Here is a 17,791-nt window from a genome sequence, read left to right as displayed (position 1 = left end):
ACCACTCTTCATCGCGGTGCGCGGGCCTCTCACCATCGCGGCCTCTCTTGTTGCGGAGCACAGGCTCCAGACGCGCAGGCTCAGTAATTGTGGCTCACGGGCCCAGTTGCTCCGTGGCATGTGGGATCTTCCCAGACCAGGGCTCGAACCCGTGTCCCCTGCATTGGCAGGCAGATTCTCAACCACTGCACCACCAGGGAAGCCCCAGGATAGTTTTTTAAACAGAAATGTGCTGATTGTGCAGTTGCCATTGAGCTATTAAAATTAAATTAGGTACAAATTCCAAATAATTTTTGTTTAACCTGTAAATTTCATCTTACTTATTTTCAGGTTTATTCATAGCATTGTTTCATAAAACTTAAATCTAAGCTTTCACATAATTGATAGAAGCCCATTTCTAATTTTTAATGTGTGTGCTCACTTCTCTTCCTGCTGATTCATTTTGGCTGATCCATTAAAACATTATGCATCTCTGTGTTTTTTTTTTTTTTTTAAACATCTTTATTGAAGTATAATTGCCTTACAATGGTGTGTTAGCTTCTGCTTTATAACAAAGTGAATCAGTTATACATATACAATATGTTCCCATTTCTCTTCCCTCTTGCATCTCCCTCCCTCCCACCCTCCCCATCCCACCCCTCTAGGTGGTCACAAAGCACCGAGCTGATCTCCCTGTGCTATGCGGCTGCTTCCCACTAGCTATCTATTTTACATTTGGTAGTGTATATATGTCCATGACACTCTCTTACCCTGTCACATCTCACCCCACCCCCTCCCCATATCCTCAAGTCCATTCTCTAGTAGGTCTGTGTCTTTATTCCCGTCTTGCCACTAGGTTTGTTATATATACTTGCAGTTCCATTTTCCAGGAGAAGCAGAAGAAGATAATGAAGTTGAAAACATCTCCCTTGCACACATTTATTAATGCTCTTTATTTTCAGTTACTTGATTTTTCTAGTACTAACCTAATTTAGCCAATAAAACGATACTAAAGGAGATCTTTACTTTTTTTCAAGGAAGGAAGAATGTACATCTACCAGTGTCTTACCACCAGTATTTTGCTGTCAACCTATTTGTGAAAGTTTGCTTTCTTAAAGACTGTAATAGAATTCTTTTGTATCTGTGTTAACGTAACACACTTTGGATTTACTGATCATATACCTACTTGAAGAACCCTTTACTAATCATAGCTAGTTTAATCATGAAGTTAATCAAAATTCATGATTAAAATTCATTGCTCTGATAGACCTTTGAAGCTATGTTAAACCGTATGTTTAGCAGGAAAGTTGTAATCAAACATTTAAAACCACATTTCTTTTTTTTTCTTTTAGTTCTATAAACATGTGGTACAGAGTGTTGAGAAATTCATTCAGAAAGTAAGTATATAATTTTCTATGTATATGCTAAATGTTCTGTAACTATAGATTAATGGCCTGCGCTCTTCTCTTTTAAATCAAATACCCAAGTTTAAATTGTTTTGATGGACTGTTCAAAAGTGATTCCATTTGTTTTAATATCTGATTAAGAAATAAAATGAAAGTGCCTTTTGGATAATTCTAAAAAGCTTTCAGATAGATGTTTTTGTTAATTTCCGTTGCCATAGTGAGCATCCATCCCTTGAAGAAAATGTTTCAATATGATTGATTTTTTAAATAATTAATTAATTAATTAATTAACTAATTTTTTTGGCCGTGTTGGGTTTTTGTTGCTGCGCGCGGGCTTTCTCTAGTTGCGGCGAGTGGGGGCTACTCTTCGTTGCGGTGCGTAGGCTTCTCATTGCGGTGGCTTCTCTTGTTGCAGCGCACGGGCTCTAGGCACGCGGGCTTCAGTAGTTGCAGCACGCGGGCTCAGTAGTTGTGGCTCATGGACTGTAGACCGCGGGCTCAGTAGTTGTGGCGCACGGGCTTAGTTGCTCCGCGGCATGTGGGATCTTCCCAGCCAGGGCTCGAACCCGTGTCCCCTGCATTGGCAGGTGGATTCTTAACCACTGTGCCACCAGGGAAGCCCCCCAATATGATTGATTTTTTTTTTTTAACTCATTTGCGGTTTTTTTTTTTAAATTAATTAATTAATTTATTTATTTATGGCTGTGTTGGGTCTTCATTTCTGCGTGAGGGCTTTCTCTAGTTGCGGCAAGCGGGGGCCACTCTTCATTGCGGTGCGCGGGCCTCACTATCGTGGCCTCTCCTGTTGCGGAGCACAGGCTCCAGATGCACAGGCTCAGTAGTTGTGGCTCACAGGCCCAGTTGCTCTGTAGCATGTGGGATCTTCCCAGACCAGGGCTCGAACCCGTGTCCCCTGCATTAGCAGGCAGATTCTCAACCACTGCGCCACCAGGGAAGCCCCATGACTGATTTTTAATGAAATTATAGATTCATTATTTTTTATAGCCTTTAAAGAAATTCTCCCTTGTTATTTGAAGCTGAATGCTTAGAGAGCAGTCTTTCTTTTAGATAAGATGTAGTAAAATGTAGTAAAAATACCAGCCACTTTCCTTCTGCTGATTCATTTTGTCTCATCCATTAGGGCATTACACATCCTACATCTTATTATATAGACCTGAAGTTCCATTTTCCAGGGTAAGCAGAGGGAGATGAAGTTGAAAACAGCTGTTTGGCATACACTTAGTAATTTTTTTGTAACCAGGGCCCGAGGTGACTAGATTATATTTCTTTGCCCCTTCCTTGTGATCAGTGCCCTATTTGTGCCATGTTTTTTTGGCAGGAGTACGTAACTTTTATAACTTGTAAAATTATACTGTAGGAAATCTGTAATTGAATTTAGGTTTTGTATTCTGCCCATTGTTCATGCCTAGATGTAAGCAGAACCAGTTTGAGGGTCAGAGGTAAATGGCATTAAGGACTTGGCAAGGTTGCAGTGTGCTTCTTGAACGAAAATAGTTGACTGGAGCGTGAATCAAAGTGATATTACTGTGTCACTAAACCAGCTAGATAATCTTGAATAGATCAGTTAACCTTTATGTGATTCAGCTTTTTTCCTCTTAAAGTCTTGTTCTCTCAAAACTTAAAGTATTGGTAAAACATATTTTGAGGTGAACAACTCGTGAATTGAAGCTTAAGGCATGGGGTAAAATAACACGTATGCTGTGTTTTAGGTAAATCCAACTAGAAAATACAAATGTTGGTGATTGGAAAATTTCATTGTTCTAAAGCTTTTAAAAATCTTTTTAAAAAGGTTCAGTGTCTAAACAGTGCTTCTTAAACTATTTTTGTGCACAGGAATTACCTAGAGATCTTGTTGAAATGCAGGTTCTGTTTCCCTAAGTGTGGGTTAGTTAGGCTCTGATAAAACCTCGGCAAGTTAGGCTCTGGTTAAAAAGTTTCTCCTGAGAGAAGACCTTGTTAAGAACTGAATGCTCGGGCTGTCTCAGAATGGTTCCTTTTCCTCTCCTTCTGTTGGAAGTATGCACTGTTCACTGTGGGAATGCGTTTGGTATTAGGTGTAACTGTTTCCTGCGACGGCCCTCTTTTCTTACGTGCTGCTGTCAACATCATTTCGTGCTCTGTTAGTACGGCCACAGTTGTTATTCAGAGTGTGACAAATACCTCGTGACATCGGAGTCTTAGGAATTCTTGTGTTTTCAGTACTGCTAGAACTTGAAAAAGAGATTGAAAACATTTCAGATTTTTTGGTCTTAATTCTTCTCTCAAGTTTCTAGTTGGTGACTTAGCTAAGTTTACCAAATATTGTAATTTTAAAACTTCTACAACGTTTAAATCATACATAATTTTTTTTTGCCATTTTATGTGGCAGACACATAAAAGTGCCTAGTCTATCAGTGAAGGAAATTCTGTACCATAACATGTTAATATAGTGCTTCTAAAGATACGCTGGAAGAAGAATTACCTTTATAGCTTAATACTAAAACTGCTAACATTTTTGAAGCTTTGGAATCTTCACAGTAGGCGAGGAAGGCCCATTTATTGTGTTATGTACTCATGATTCTTATGCATTGTGAGTTTATAATCGAGTTTTTATTATAAATCAAAGAAAAAGGTGTATTTGTTTAAACAAAACTCACTGCATTAATCGCTTTTATTACTTACCATTCAGTATTAATTTTAATAACTCTTACCAGCAACTTATAAATTTTATTTAGCCTTAGTCTCAAGATAATCATTTCTATAAAGTAACAGATTATATATCAGATTATTTTATCTGTGTTTTCGGCATTGGGAAATAGATGATTTTTAACAGAGATGTCTTGCTTTTCATTAAATTTAAAAAATTTTATTTTCTTTACTGGTTGTATTATTTGCCTGGCTAGGTAAATATTTCTTTGAATGTATGGTAGTCAAAGGAAAATAGCCTTGGCCAAATATATGAACTGAGGGACAGATATGCTAGATTTGGGGGGAACATGAGGGAAGAAACTATTTCAGACTTTTAAAACAATAACTTTCAACAGAGCAGACAGTTTTGAACCTTTTTGGTCGGTTAAACCTAAAACTTTAATGTCCAGTCACCAGCATTACTGCCCTTTTATTAAATGTTTCAAGTACTAAACAGCCAGAACCTTGCAGTAGATACTTGTGAATTGGTGCTAAAGGTTTCTTCATTTTCTTAATAATGACCTTAAAGAGAAGGTTCTTAAAAGGGATTTGAAGGAACAAATGAAGAGTCATCTAGTCTTTTTGCAGAATGAAATCACTCATTGTCTTGACTGAAAATCCTGTTTAGAAACATGTATGTGTGTGTTGGACATGGATTGAGAATCCTTTACCCACTGGTCCTTGGGTTTCCAGGAAGTTTTTCAAGAATGCAATTTTGATTTAGTCCATATATGATTTCTATGAAATTACTTTGGGTGAAATACTTACCTAGTTACACCCAGAATTTGAACCTGCTTTTTGCAGCCATAATTTCATTTTAATCAGTATATGTTTGGGAGGCAGGTGTTCTTATGCTTCTGGATATGGAAGAAATCGAAGCAGTGAGCTTGATAGTGAAAGGATTCTTCCTTGTGCTCAGGAAAGTAGGAGACTTTCATATTCTTCAGATTGGGTAATGGATAAGGCTGAGAAACATTGATCAGTGGAGTAGCTAAAAAATGTTTTCATAGGATAGATTCCTAGAATCATAATGGTAGTGTCTTGTCTTTTGTATAGGTGTGGTATTTGAGAAAAGTTTTGAAACTTTGGGTTCATTGTGTTTGGAATGTTATAATTTGTCATTTGATTTGTTCCTTCATTAGTGCAGAAATCCTTTCCCTATATGTTTCAGACGAAGTCTAAGGCATGTTGGCAATGCTTTTACCAGTGCTTTTCTTTCCTGAACTTGCTACTTCCTTTTATTTGGCTTTTCAAAATCATTAAACAAATTTTTTTTTATTATAACAGTACCTTACCTTTTGTTTTTTATTGTTCAAGCCAGTTACTCAGTGCTATTTCAGAACTTAGGTGATTGGCAGTTGAACTACATATGTAGAGTAGCCAAAGTAGATTCTTTCAAATGCCATTCCAGAGACAGACGGTGTGGAATAGTCAACCTCGAATGTTCATCACCTCAGCATGAGCAGTGTTTTTGTGTTTGTATAGGATTTATGGTGACATTTGTATATCAAGAATTTTAACCTTCTCATTTGCTTCCCTTCCCACTCTTTTTTTCTCCAGTGTAAACCAGAATACAAGGTACCTGGACTTTATGTTATTGACTCTATTGTACGACAATCTCGACATCAGTTTGGTCAAGAAAAGGATGTGTTTGCACCCAGATTTAGTAATAACATCATTAGCACTTTCCAGAATTTATATCGTTGCCCTGGAGACGACAAGGTATGCTGCCTTTTTTCTTTTTTTTTAAGTCACTACAGTAATTACCTTTTTGGTCTTAATGAGACTCTTTACATTATCTTAATTTTATCATTTTATGTTATTGTTTACTCTTTGTTATTCCGAATTTGAATATTTAGTTATCGCACTCTCCATGTTCCTTTTTGTTATTAGACTTTTCTTAAACAGAGTGGAAAGATATAGTTGATTTTGCTACTTTTTAATTTATTGAAGCAGTTGGTGTTAAAGAAACTGGCTCTAATAAGCATTTGGAATTATCCTAAAATCTTATTTATTTACACGCACAACCAATTCAGAATTTTGATTATTTGACATGAGCTGATATTTACCTATTTAGTGTCTGTGAAAAATGGATTTACCAAATAATTAATAGAAAATAACTGCATATCAAAATTCCTTTGTCATGGTAGAGTTTTCTTAGTGCTAGAAACCACACTAGTGGGTCTGCTCTATCTGAATGAATAAATATTCTATCCCACATGAAACAAAAGCTTTGGAACCTGAGGGAGAATAAAAAGGCGCTGTTTATCCTCATAGGTGCTCAAAGATAGTAGAAGGTTATGTATCTTGGATGTTGATTTGGAAATTTAGTGTCCTTTTTCTGACAGAGTTGATTGCAGTATTGATTTTGTAGGAAAAGGAACAAACAGGTGAAGACTAACTGTTACTCTGAGGAAGAGCCACAAAACTTAAAAGCTCACCACAAATCTTTTACCTTCCCTCAAGTACAAGATTAGGTAGTTTTTATTTTTAATAACTATTGTACAGTTTTGAAACAAAAAAAGTCTTGTTATAATAGATAGATATGGAGATAAATTTATCATTGTATCATTCTTTGTAAACTGTTCTTGGATATGCTTCTTGAAGCAGATTTGTTTCTTTTAATTAACTTTGGTACGTTGATAATTCTATGCAGGCAGAAAGAATGCTTCTAGTTTTTAAGTAACCCATCACAGTTGAGACTTAAAGCAGATGCCTTAGAATCCCACCTAAAATAACTCATTTGAAATTTTATATAAACATTTTTTGAAGTAACTTAAACACTTTGATTTAGGAATTTCACTAGTTTGGACTTGGATTTCTATCAATTACAATGAACAAGTCAGTCTTGAATTTGTAGATTTCATAATAATAATGTTTCTCATTTATAATAAAGTTTAGTATATAGGAATTTTTTTTAATAACCATAGTAGGAAAGATTACATTGCTACTGTAATCTCAGTGCATAAACTCCATGAAGGAGAGGCATTATTTGTTTGTGTGTAGGTAGATACATAGAATGATACTTACCAGACGGGGACTACTTTTAGTGCTTGATGAGTATCTTGGGAACTGGGAGATTTTTTTATGTAAAGCAAAAAAATATAAGGCACTTTCTTAGTGCCCACATCTTTGGAAAAATAGAAGATATGAAGCATTCTTTGTGTAACTTTTTTATGCTTCATTTGAAATACAAAAATTTGCATGTTAATTTAGCTTGGACATAGTTTGAAAATATGTCGATATAATATTGTGAGTGATTTAAAGGTGAACCAGATATTCTTAAAAATTCCTTATTTTACTATTACAAAATAGATTATTTAACAAAAGGCTCTTTTTAATACTTAATTTCAGCCTCTGTCATTTAAATTATTCTACTGGAGTTAAGTAGCATTACAGTAGTCAGTAACTAATACTTACTGCTGTTTACAGAACTTTTATATGCTGAACAGTGGTGGCAGAAAGTAAATTTGGTTAAATTCTTATGTGAGGAAATACCCTTTCTTGTTCTTAGATAGTTTTAAAATGAAAAAATTTTTTTAAAGTCACATAAGATAGGGCTTTTCTCTTGAAGTTACTTTTTTAAAAGATAAAATTAAAATCAACAGTAAATATAACTTTAGTGCTAAGCCTCAGAATCCGTAACACAGTTCTCCAGCTAACTGTAACCATCTCATTAGTGTTCATGTACAAGGAGAAACCTAGTTACTGTTCCTTCCTTCTTTCTGCTAAATATTGCTTTCATTAACTTGTATATTCATCAGAATGAATATTTTTGCAAGTGAGTTAAAGTTAATAAATGCAAAATTATGGAAACATAATTTCAGGGCTGGAAAGTATCATAGCAGTATTTTAATCCATCTTTCCTATCTACTGCCCAAGTAGCCTCTATGATATGACTGTGCTAAGGTTTTGAAAGCAAAAAAAACAAAATATCATTTTTCTTTTTTCCTCTAGAGTAAAATAGTGAGAGTATTAAACTTATGGCAGAAGAATAATGTATTTAAAAGTGAGATTATTCAACCTCTTTTGGATATGGCAGCGGGGATTCCTCCTCCAGTTGTCACACCTGTTTTGGCCAGTACTACTGCTGCTATGAGCAATACCCCAGGTATGTTGCTTTGATAGATTTTCTGAATATTCTACTCATGCTTTTCAGGTGATTATTCATATATGAAATAATAATTTGACAGTGCAGGAGAATTTGTCTAGCATTAGGTAAATGAAAGGAAATGCAATTTATGTGAAAAATAAAATCAGAAGTTATATTTGTGTGTAATCCTTCTCCAAAAATTAAAAAGCTTAGTTTTTAAAATCCCTAGAAACATAATCAGCTTTGGAAATTGGTGTGTCAGTTAAGTTTTTCCTGATTTAGACTGTAATCTTTTAAACTTGCATATATATCATCTTGATATTCCCAGTGAACTAAGACTACTAATATAAAGAGAACCTGAAAAAATTTATTTAATGGAGAAAAGAATGTTTAGTAATAATCTCAAAATCATGTTTTGTTTTTTTTTTAAGGTATTTAAATGACATTTGAAATTTTTCATCATAGTCCAAGAATTATATTTGTTAGCATTTTGGTATATATTTAGTTTTTGATATGTGTGTATACATATACACACACACATATTTTGGAACAAAAATAGTTTTATGTTATGCACACTGTTTTATAATAATTTTTTTCATGAAAGATTGCATTTTGAATATTTCCTTATGTCATTGAATCTTCTTCTTTAGTAAAATTTTTTAATGACTTGCAAGTATTATAGGCTCCTTTATTTTGTTTATTTTTTTAAGTTATTTTTTATTTTTGGCCATGCTGTGGGGCATGTGGGATCTTAGTTCCGTGACCAGAGGTTGAACCTGTGCCCCCTGCATTAGGAGCGTGTAGTCTTAACCACTGCACCACCAGGGAAATCCCTGTAAGTTCCTTTAAAGTAGTAACTTAGTTAATTGAGAACAAGTATGGATAGCTCTTTTAGGTCGGTTTTTTTTTAATTGTTGTTGTTGTTTTAACATACCTAATTCTGTAATGGTTTTTCAAAATGGAGACAATAAAATTACATTTATATAAATCTGTACATATTTTATAAAAGTGACAGAACAAATCTCTCTACTTGCCAAGTCTTATTTATGTACTTACATATTTATTGGGGTTGGGTTTGATGTCTTTTCTAAAAGGAACTCCTGTGACACCTGTTACTCCAGCCAATGTGGTCCAAGGTTTACCTGATCCGTGGGTGTCTCAGATAACAAATACAGATACACTTGCAGCTGTAGCTCAGATCTTACAAAGTCCTCAAGGCCAACAGGTGAGCAGCTTTTTTATTATGTCAATGATTTAGAACTCATTATTTTCCTAACACATTGTTTCATTATGTACCACCTAAAGAGTATGTGTTTTATTTTTTAAAAATGACCACACTACATATAGTACTGTGTAACTTGCTTTTTTTTTAATTTAGTAATGCATCATGAACACTTCTATGTCATTAAAGATTATTTTACAGATAATTCATTCTACACCAAAATAATTGATTCAGCGCACAGTTTGTGCCAAACGTTACTAGGTGCTATTGTTATTCCAGTAACAAGGCAGGGAAGTCTTCTACCTTGGAGAAGATACCTATCTATCTTAGGGGAGACAAACAATAAAGAAGTATAAAACATTATTTAGATAGTGATATATGACTTAAAACAGGGTAAGTCTTTACAGTGACTAAGTTTGGGGGAAGGGGTCAGAATTAGGGTAGCCAGGAGAAGGCATCTTTGACAGAGTGGCATTTGAATTGAGACTTTAAATGGAACTAGTCATGGCAAGATATGAGGATAGTCTTTCTTTAGCATCTGTTGTTTTTTTTTTTTTAACTTATCCTCTAAAAACCAGATTAATTGTGATCTGAATAAGTGAAAAATGGTACAGTTGTGGACTCTTTAAAAAGACAATCTCAAAAAAAAAATATGGAACCATTTTAGTGATTTACAAATGTAAAAAAACAATTCAATTATCATCTTAGATTGGATCCAGTTTCTACATTTTTGGGACAGTTGGGAAACTGAATTGGATATTAGATTAAATTATAGAATTACTAACCTTTTGTGATAATGATATTTTGAAAGTAATTCGTAAAACAAATGTCATTTTAAAAGACATCTATTTAAAAAATATTTGTGGCAAGAGTGTGGATTTTCTGGAAGAATAGTACAGGGAGTCAAGAAGACACAGTAATCTATAAGATATGAAGTCAGAGCAGAGGAAAAAGTAGGGTGCTGCAGTGTTTGAACCTGGGTGACTGAAAGAATAACAGCGCTATGGGGGCAAATGGAGATGTCAGAAGGAACATTTAAAATGTGTAAAGGAGAAATGTGATATTGCCTTCCTTTCTTCCTTCCTCCCTCTCTCCCTCCCTCTTATTCATCCATCCTGTCTGTTTTGGAGCTTCCTCAGTGCAGTAGCTCAACTATCATGTATTTTTGTAGTTTCTTTCCTATCACATTAGTAGTTTGTAGTAAATGTTGATTTGATAGGTAAAGACTCTAGTTTGTTTCTTAATGTTGCTATTTCAGATGAAATTATTTTACTTACTGTCATCGTGCATATTTTTACCTTCTCCCACTGTAAACTGAACTTTACTTAAAGAGTGCAAATGTCTTATTTAGCAATAGCTTTTCTATTTTTGTTTTTCTATTCTAAACTGATAATTTTCAGGTTTAACTTGGGTTTAGATCTTGAGTAGGAAAGTATTAATTACTACTAGGTTATATATAGGGTTTACTGAACTGAAATATCTTCAGAATCTTACTACTGTTTCTATTTTTTAAGAGGGAGGGTGAATGGGGGGACAGGGGTTGCTTTCAACTCTTGTTGACACTATTCACCTTTAATTTCCTTAGTTTCAGACTGCACCAAGGGACAGATTTCTTATTTTCTTAGCTGCTTTCAGGAATGTGTTATCAGATGGTAAATCTGAATGAGAGCAAAAGCAGTTGTTGCAAGTGCTTGTCCTTTTACAGAGATTGAGTTAATTGAAGAAGGGATGAAAAAGCTTAGTGAAAAAAAGTCTGCTTGTGATGAGTTTTTTTATCTGTTGGTCATGGTATGATCATTTTATTTTGTTTAAACTTCCCTGACTTTCCAGAAGCAAGACAAACTTATTAAGGACTGTGTTATATATGGCACACACAAAAAGTCTTTTTAAAAAAAAATTGTTTTAAGTTAGTGTATATTTTTTCTTGGTCTTTAGACTGTAGAATGGTAAATTTTATTGACCAAAAGTTTTAGATGAGTATTCTTATTACAAACCCAACACCTGTTTGTAGTAATTTTCTTTTTTCCCGCCCGCCCTCCCCTCAGCTTCAGCAGTTAATACAGACTTTACAGATACAGCAGCAGAAGCCTCAGCCTTCCATCTTGCAAGCCCTGGACGCCGGCCTTGTGGTCCAGCTGCAGGCTCTTACGGCGCAGCTCACGGCAGCGGCCGCAGCGGCCAGCACCCTTAATCCCCTAGAACAGGGCGTGTCTTTGAACAAGGTAAAAATTAAGATAAGAGATCTGTTCTGTATGAGGAACTGAATTTTCTGTACTATCATATATATTCCAATTCTGTAAATTACATTTTACCGTAGCACTGTTTTATATTTTAACATCCATCGTACTCTATAAGATATAAATTTTAGAAAAGGTTCAAATTTCTGAAAGAAATTAAGTAATTTTATAATTCCACTCGAAACATTTAGAATATTTTCTTTTGACTAATGATAACTGGTCAGCAAAATTGTGTATTCACTATTTTTTTTTTAATAATTTTATTTTGTTTGTTTTATTTTTGGCTGCGTTGGGTCTTCGTTGCTGCGTGCGGGCTCTCTCTAGTTGCGGTGCATGGGCTTCTCACTGCGGTGGCTTCTCTTGTTGCGGAGCACGGGCTCTAGGCCCACGGGCTTCAGTAGTTGTGGCTCGCGGGCTCTAGAGCGGCAGGCTCAGTAGTCGTGGCGCACGGGCTTAGTTGCTCCCCGGCATGTGGGATCTTCCTGGACCAGGGCTCGAACCCGTGTCCCCTGCATTGGCAGGTGGATTCTCAACCCCTGCGCCACCAGGGAAGCCCCCTGTATTCACTATTGAGGCAGATGATTGTTTTTTATACTTCCTGATTTATTTTATGGATGTTACAAATATATTAATTATGGTGTCTGTCCTATAATTTTAACCTGCTAGAATTAAAATTGTAAAGTATATGAAAGTTCAAAGGAAAGCTTCTTTACAAGTTGTTACTATGCTGTGATAAATTGAGGTCTAACTAAAGAATAGTGTTTTTAAAGTTGAAAATCTTTTATGTTTAACTTGTGTGATATGCTCAATATTCTTGCTAATTATGGGAATATTATAATACTTGGGAAGTGTTATCCGTATTATTTTTATTTCTGCTACTGTTATTTTCATAGAAATATAAATATTGATTTATTAGCTTATGACTTAGACTTTTTTAGCCTGCAGCTTCCAAAAAGTCTTTAAATTGATCATTTAGAAGATAGTGGAGCATTCTGAGAGAACTGCACTAGTAACAGATCTGTTGATTATAGTTCTAGATTTTTTTTTAATCAAGCTATGTTACTATTGACAAGCCACTTAATTATTTTAATCCTAATCCTCTCTTCTATAAAGTTAAGAGTATTGGTATTTATCCTGCGTGTCATGATTGTTTTGCTTCATAAGGCAATGTCTGTCAAAATGCTTTGAAGAAAAGTAAAGATCCACTCAAATAAAATGTTTTATTGGAGTATAACAATAAAATGGTATGAAACATTTACATTTTAAATGATAGAGATAAATTAATGGGATGTCATTGACCTTCAGAATAGCATTTACAACTTTTATTTGTGCAAAGCACTTTTAAATTTGTCTCTTTCTCTTTTTTTTTTTTACCCACTTAGAAGTTGATGGATAGGTTTGATTTTGGGGAAGATTCTGAGCATAGTGAAGAACCCAAAAAGGAAATTCCAGCTTCTCAACTGTAAGAGTCATTATGTTTTTCCTTATAAACCATAAATTTTTTCTCTTATCTTTATAAACATTGTATGGGACATTGCCATGGAGCTACTAAGTGTACTTTGAGTTGAGTTATTATTTCAGGCTCTTGAGCTCTCACATTACAGAAAGATGGTGGAATTGCTGCTTGTTGCTTCCCTGTGTTATTTTGACTCTTCCTAAGAACTTTGCAGATAATTGGGATATATCAAAATTCTTTACTGGAAAATTGATGTGTTGATAAATCTAGTTGTGTTATTTTCTGTTGTCTATATTAGGCTTTAAGTTATTTAACTCAGTTGTAAGAATATTTAAAATAATAGGAAAGACGTTTGCTTCTAGTGCCAATGGGCACTACTAGGAAGTATACTAAATTCTGGGAGTAGATCAGACTAATCAGAAGTAAGGAATAGGGTTGTAGGGATTTTGTTTGTTAAAGAAATGGATTGTATGTTTTTCTTTAAATCAGTGATACAGTTCTGCAGAGCCTTAGGTTCGGTGAGAGTTCATGAGAGGACCAGTGGGAAGGAGGATGTTGGAGAGTAGGGGTGGAAGGTGGGAGGATTGGAAAGGGATGATGAGTGGGGAGAGCCTCTAGATACCTTATTTCAGCGGTTATTTAGTTTTCTATATTGTGATAATATATTTAAAATATACTTATATAATATATAAAATTGCAGTTATATGCTTATGATAGAGATTCTAGTTGAAAAAATTAAAAACTAATGTTTTAGATTATGAATTCTAAAGTTATAAGAAGCATTTGAGATCATGTAGGTTAGTGTCCTGAGCAATGTAATAATCTCCTTTAACCGTCCGGATAGGTTATTTATCCATTGTTTTAATGCCTTCTGTGACAAGAAGGTAATTGTTAATACTGTATGATCTTTTGTTACTGAATCTTATTTGATTTGCTTTCTATACACTGATCCATTTTGCATTCTGAAGCAAGGAAACAAATTTGCTCCATTTTCTTTTGAGACATAGCCATTCCAGTATTTGAAGATAGGTATCATTCTTCCCCTTAGGTTTATTTGCTCCAGATGAAGTACACTTTTTTCGAACTGTTTCAAGACTTCTCACCATCCTGATTGCCCCTTTTGGGATGCCCTCTTTTTTGTTCATGTCTTGCCTTGTGGCACCCAGAATTCCAGGTGTATTCCAGGTGTGAATTTCCCAGAGTATAGTTAAATTATTAATTCCTCTTACCTAAACACTGTTTCTGTTAACATACCTAATAATGTGAATGCTTTTCTAAAGAAAGCAGATTCGTTTTATGAAGTGTATAATCAATTACGATGGTAGATTTCACACACACTGATTGATGGAACATTTTTCCCACTGTCTCATAGTTTAAAGAAGGAGTTAGAGTGACAGTGCTTAAGTACTTTTAACCCTTTTTATAAGTGTTTTATTGAGATTTTCTTAAAATGCTGTAATGTAAAAAGTACTAATTTATATGTATTTTAATAGTGTGAGGCAGTAATATCAGATTTTCATCAGAGTATCTCTAACATGTGATCCATCTATTGAAACACTATTGAAGAGTATATTTCTATTTTAACGTATTAATGTTCTGAGGTATTCTATTTTCTGTGTTAATATTTTAAAAGTAGACATAATAGTAGAGTGTGTTCCATTTAATTGCAATATTTTTTTCGAATATTCAGTTATTATCATATTATCTTTATTGGATTTTAATATACATTTCCACTTGTTTTTCCTTTTAGTTCTCATGTTTCAGAATCTGTGAACAATTCCATCTTTCATCAGATAGCAGAACAGCTACAGCAGCAAAATCTTGAACATCTCAGACAGCAACTCCTGGAACAGCAACAGCCTCAAAAGGTTTATAACCCCATCTTGTGGTCTTTAGAGTTACTGCTGTGTACGGTCTGTCATTTGGTGATTTTTTTTCTTCAGCTGTTTATTACTAGGAAGATCAGTCTTTTCAGGACCTTTACAGTTTTTGTTTGTTTTTTTGTTTCATTTTGTTTTTTGGTAATTAAAATGTTTTCTGGCAACTTATGTATCCATTGAGAACATTAATTTCAGTATACTGGAATTAGAGAACAGAAGACAGAGATGGTGTTTCAGTATTACAGCTGAAAACTTTCCTTTCCTCTCAATTCCCTGTCAAGCCAAGATAGTGATGATTTTGCTGTTGTTGGTGGTGATGGTGACAAAATAGATTGCTGTCTTTAATTAGACTGTTAGTATGTGACAAGAGCTTTATTAGGCATGATTACAATTAATGCTTATGCGATAGGTATTTTGAATCTCATTTACATTGTAGGAAATTGAAGCTTAGTGAAATCAAAACATCCACTGTTAAAGTACGCAGTTAGTATCATATATCATCAGTCTTAAGACCCACCATTATTTTATGTATAGCTAAGAATTTTTAGATACTTGTATATATAACATCCCTTGGAGTTTTAAGAATCTTCTAAATTTCAGGGATGATAAAATGTAAAGAAAAATCATACCTTAGAATTGATAAAATATGTCAAATTGTTGTGAAACTAGGGTTAAATCCATTACAAAGCCTATTTTTGCTCTATATGAGAAATACTTACAGATGTTAAACTGTTTGGATATGAGTTTCTGGGAATTCCCCCCACTCAACACTTCTTCCTAATCAAACCTTTTTGACTCTAATGAATTTAATACAATACCACAAATATTTTTAAAGTATGAGCATTGTTAGGTAATACATACAGAGATGAACAAAGAAGTGTCTGGCCTCAAGTAAGCTCTTCTCTAATGGAGTGCATATATCTATATGAACACAAGGCAGAATCCTGGTTTCTGTAATAGAGGTATATGTGAAGGACTATGGGACTATGGAAGAGGGAAGGATTACTTTAGAAGGGATGGTCCCTGAACTTGTCCTTTTAATGTAAAGAGTAAATGTAAAATGGATTTTGATGATATTTGTATGTTGGAACTTGTACCTGGAATTATGAGAATGGAATTCCATACCTTGTTTTGTAGAAATAATTCTGATAGAAGTAGTTGGGTAGGTGCATTATTTTATGTCAAGAAAATAAAATATATCTGCCTGAGAATTCAGAAACTTGAAGACAAAGCACAATAAAGAACATTTGGGGGCTCCCCTGACAGTCCAGTGGTTAAGACTCCACACTCCCAATGCAGGGGACCGGGTTCAATCCCTGGTCAGGGAACTAAGATCCCACATGCCACACAGTGTGGCCCAAAAAAAAACAACAAAAAACCTGGATGTTATTTAAAGAAAAACACAAGTTGTGACTCAAGGAAGAGAAACAGGTTGTCAGAGCTGTTGCAGAGGCAAGAGGTAGTAGTAATGGAAGAGTTTATCTAAACAGATTTCTTCAGCTATAGATGTGACACTTTTGAATTGCCTTAGTTCCAGTTTCATTTCAGAAGTTTTAGCAGAAGCAGTAGAATGAAGGTTTAGCAGAGACAGTAAAGGTGTAGTACTCTTGACCTTGATCTTGATCTTGAGCTTGTAATTAACACCAAGTCACTGAAGTGAAAGTTACTAAAAACTTGAGAGTGATTTTGTTTTAAGAATCTCACCAACCAAAAACAGAAAAAAGAACTCTGGTCTTAGTTGATTACTCTATACCATCTCCAAAATTTTAGAAGATATAGTAATAAGATCTCTTTGAAAGGAGTAGATGTTCTTAAAAGCCTCCTTATTCAAAAATAAGCAGTGAAGAAAAGGGGGTAGTGAAGAAAAAAAGCAACTTTTCTAATGCGTAAGGTGAATAGTGTTTAAAACCTATCACAAATTTGAAGTTGAAAAGTAAATATCAACAGAGTAACAAATTTAATAAGTTGTGTAGTTGGCTCTATCAAACCAGTTGCCTTTAGTGTATTTAAGATGGGGTGAAACATGCAGAAAAATTAAGCACTTTTGTTTACCAGTAAGCTCCGTGTGGCTGCCTAAAATTTACTAGAGCGCCTCAGAGAAAAGAATAGGTTCGCTAGTGCCACTCTGTTCCTTGCAGCCTTGACCACGCTTGGGTGTGGGTTGAGGTCTTTTATCTAATGATGGAAAACCAGTGGAAAATGGGAGCCCTTTCTGAGAATGGTTGAATTGTGAAGGGACTAACAATCATAAGAGGAATGATTTCTATTGTCTTGAGTAAGTTGGAGTTGTGATTTTGATAATTGTTTTATCAGGATATCCAAAAGATGTCACAGTCATAACTCAGAATGAAATGCTGATGATGAAAATGATAAGACTAATAAAAGGGCTTTAAAAAGAATGTTAGGAATAAAAAGATTATAGAAGATTCAGCCACTTAATAAAGAGCTGTCAGTGGGATATCAGAAATACGTAACTTATTTTGCTTCAGTAGTTTTTTATAGGGGAGAATATAATGGAAAGAGGAGAATTGAACATGATAACTAAGATGGGTGATACATTAAGAGACTTGAGTTGCATTTCAAGGTACTGAGGTTGATGTTGTAAGGTTATTAGACTCATAAATTAGGAAAATGCTGTAGGTGTAGCATGTGTGGATTTCAGTAAGGTTTTTGACAAAGTCTTTCCTGCCACTTATACAGGAAAAAATAGAGGAAAGTAGATTTATAAGTGATAAAAATGTGATACTTAGTGAATGTTAATCCAGCTTTGAAAAAAGTCTCTGCAAGCTGCTGTTATCCTTGTCTTCTATTTTTTTCGATATTATCTTTA

The 17,791-nt window shown here is 34.6% G+C and overlaps 1 protein-coding gene across 7 annotated transcripts in view; it reads left to right on the top strand.

The window, feature by feature from the left end:
- The window catches only part of SCAF8 (SR-related CTD associated factor 8), a 201,286-nt gene that overhangs the window by 37,197 nt on the left and 146,298 nt on the right, over nucleotides 1-17,791 (top strand). For all 7 annotated transcript variants that reach the window (XR_005022199.1, XR_005022198.1, XM_036871922.1 and 4 more), the window contains 7 exons: nucleotides 1,332-1,376; nucleotides 5,634-5,795; nucleotides 8,031-8,184; nucleotides 9,261-9,391; nucleotides 11,434-11,610; nucleotides 13,008-13,087; nucleotides 14,832-14,949. Coding sequence is in view for 5 of the 7 variants with exons in the window: in XM_036871922.1 (XP_036727817.1) it covers nucleotides 1,332-1,376; nucleotides 5,634-5,795; nucleotides 8,031-8,184; nucleotides 9,261-9,391; nucleotides 11,434-11,610; nucleotides 13,008-13,087; nucleotides 14,832-14,949 (867 nt within the window). In the remaining 2 variants the exon portion in view is untranslated. The remainder of the gene's footprint in view (nucleotides 1-1,331; nucleotides 1,377-5,633; nucleotides 5,796-8,030; nucleotides 8,185-9,260; nucleotides 9,392-11,433; nucleotides 11,611-13,007; nucleotides 13,088-14,831; nucleotides 14,950-17,791) is intronic.

The sequence above is a fragment of the Balaenoptera musculus genome, chromosome 12 (genome assembly GCF_009873245.2).
Source record: "Balaenoptera musculus isolate JJ_BM4_2016_0621 chromosome 12, mBalMus1.pri.v3, whole genome shotgun sequence".
Classification (NCBI taxonomy): domain Eukaryota; kingdom Metazoa; phylum Chordata; class Mammalia; order Artiodactyla; family Balaenopteridae; genus Balaenoptera; species Balaenoptera musculus.
Note: the sequence above shows the minus strand (reverse complement) of the source record. Positions and strands in the feature narration are given on the sequence as shown.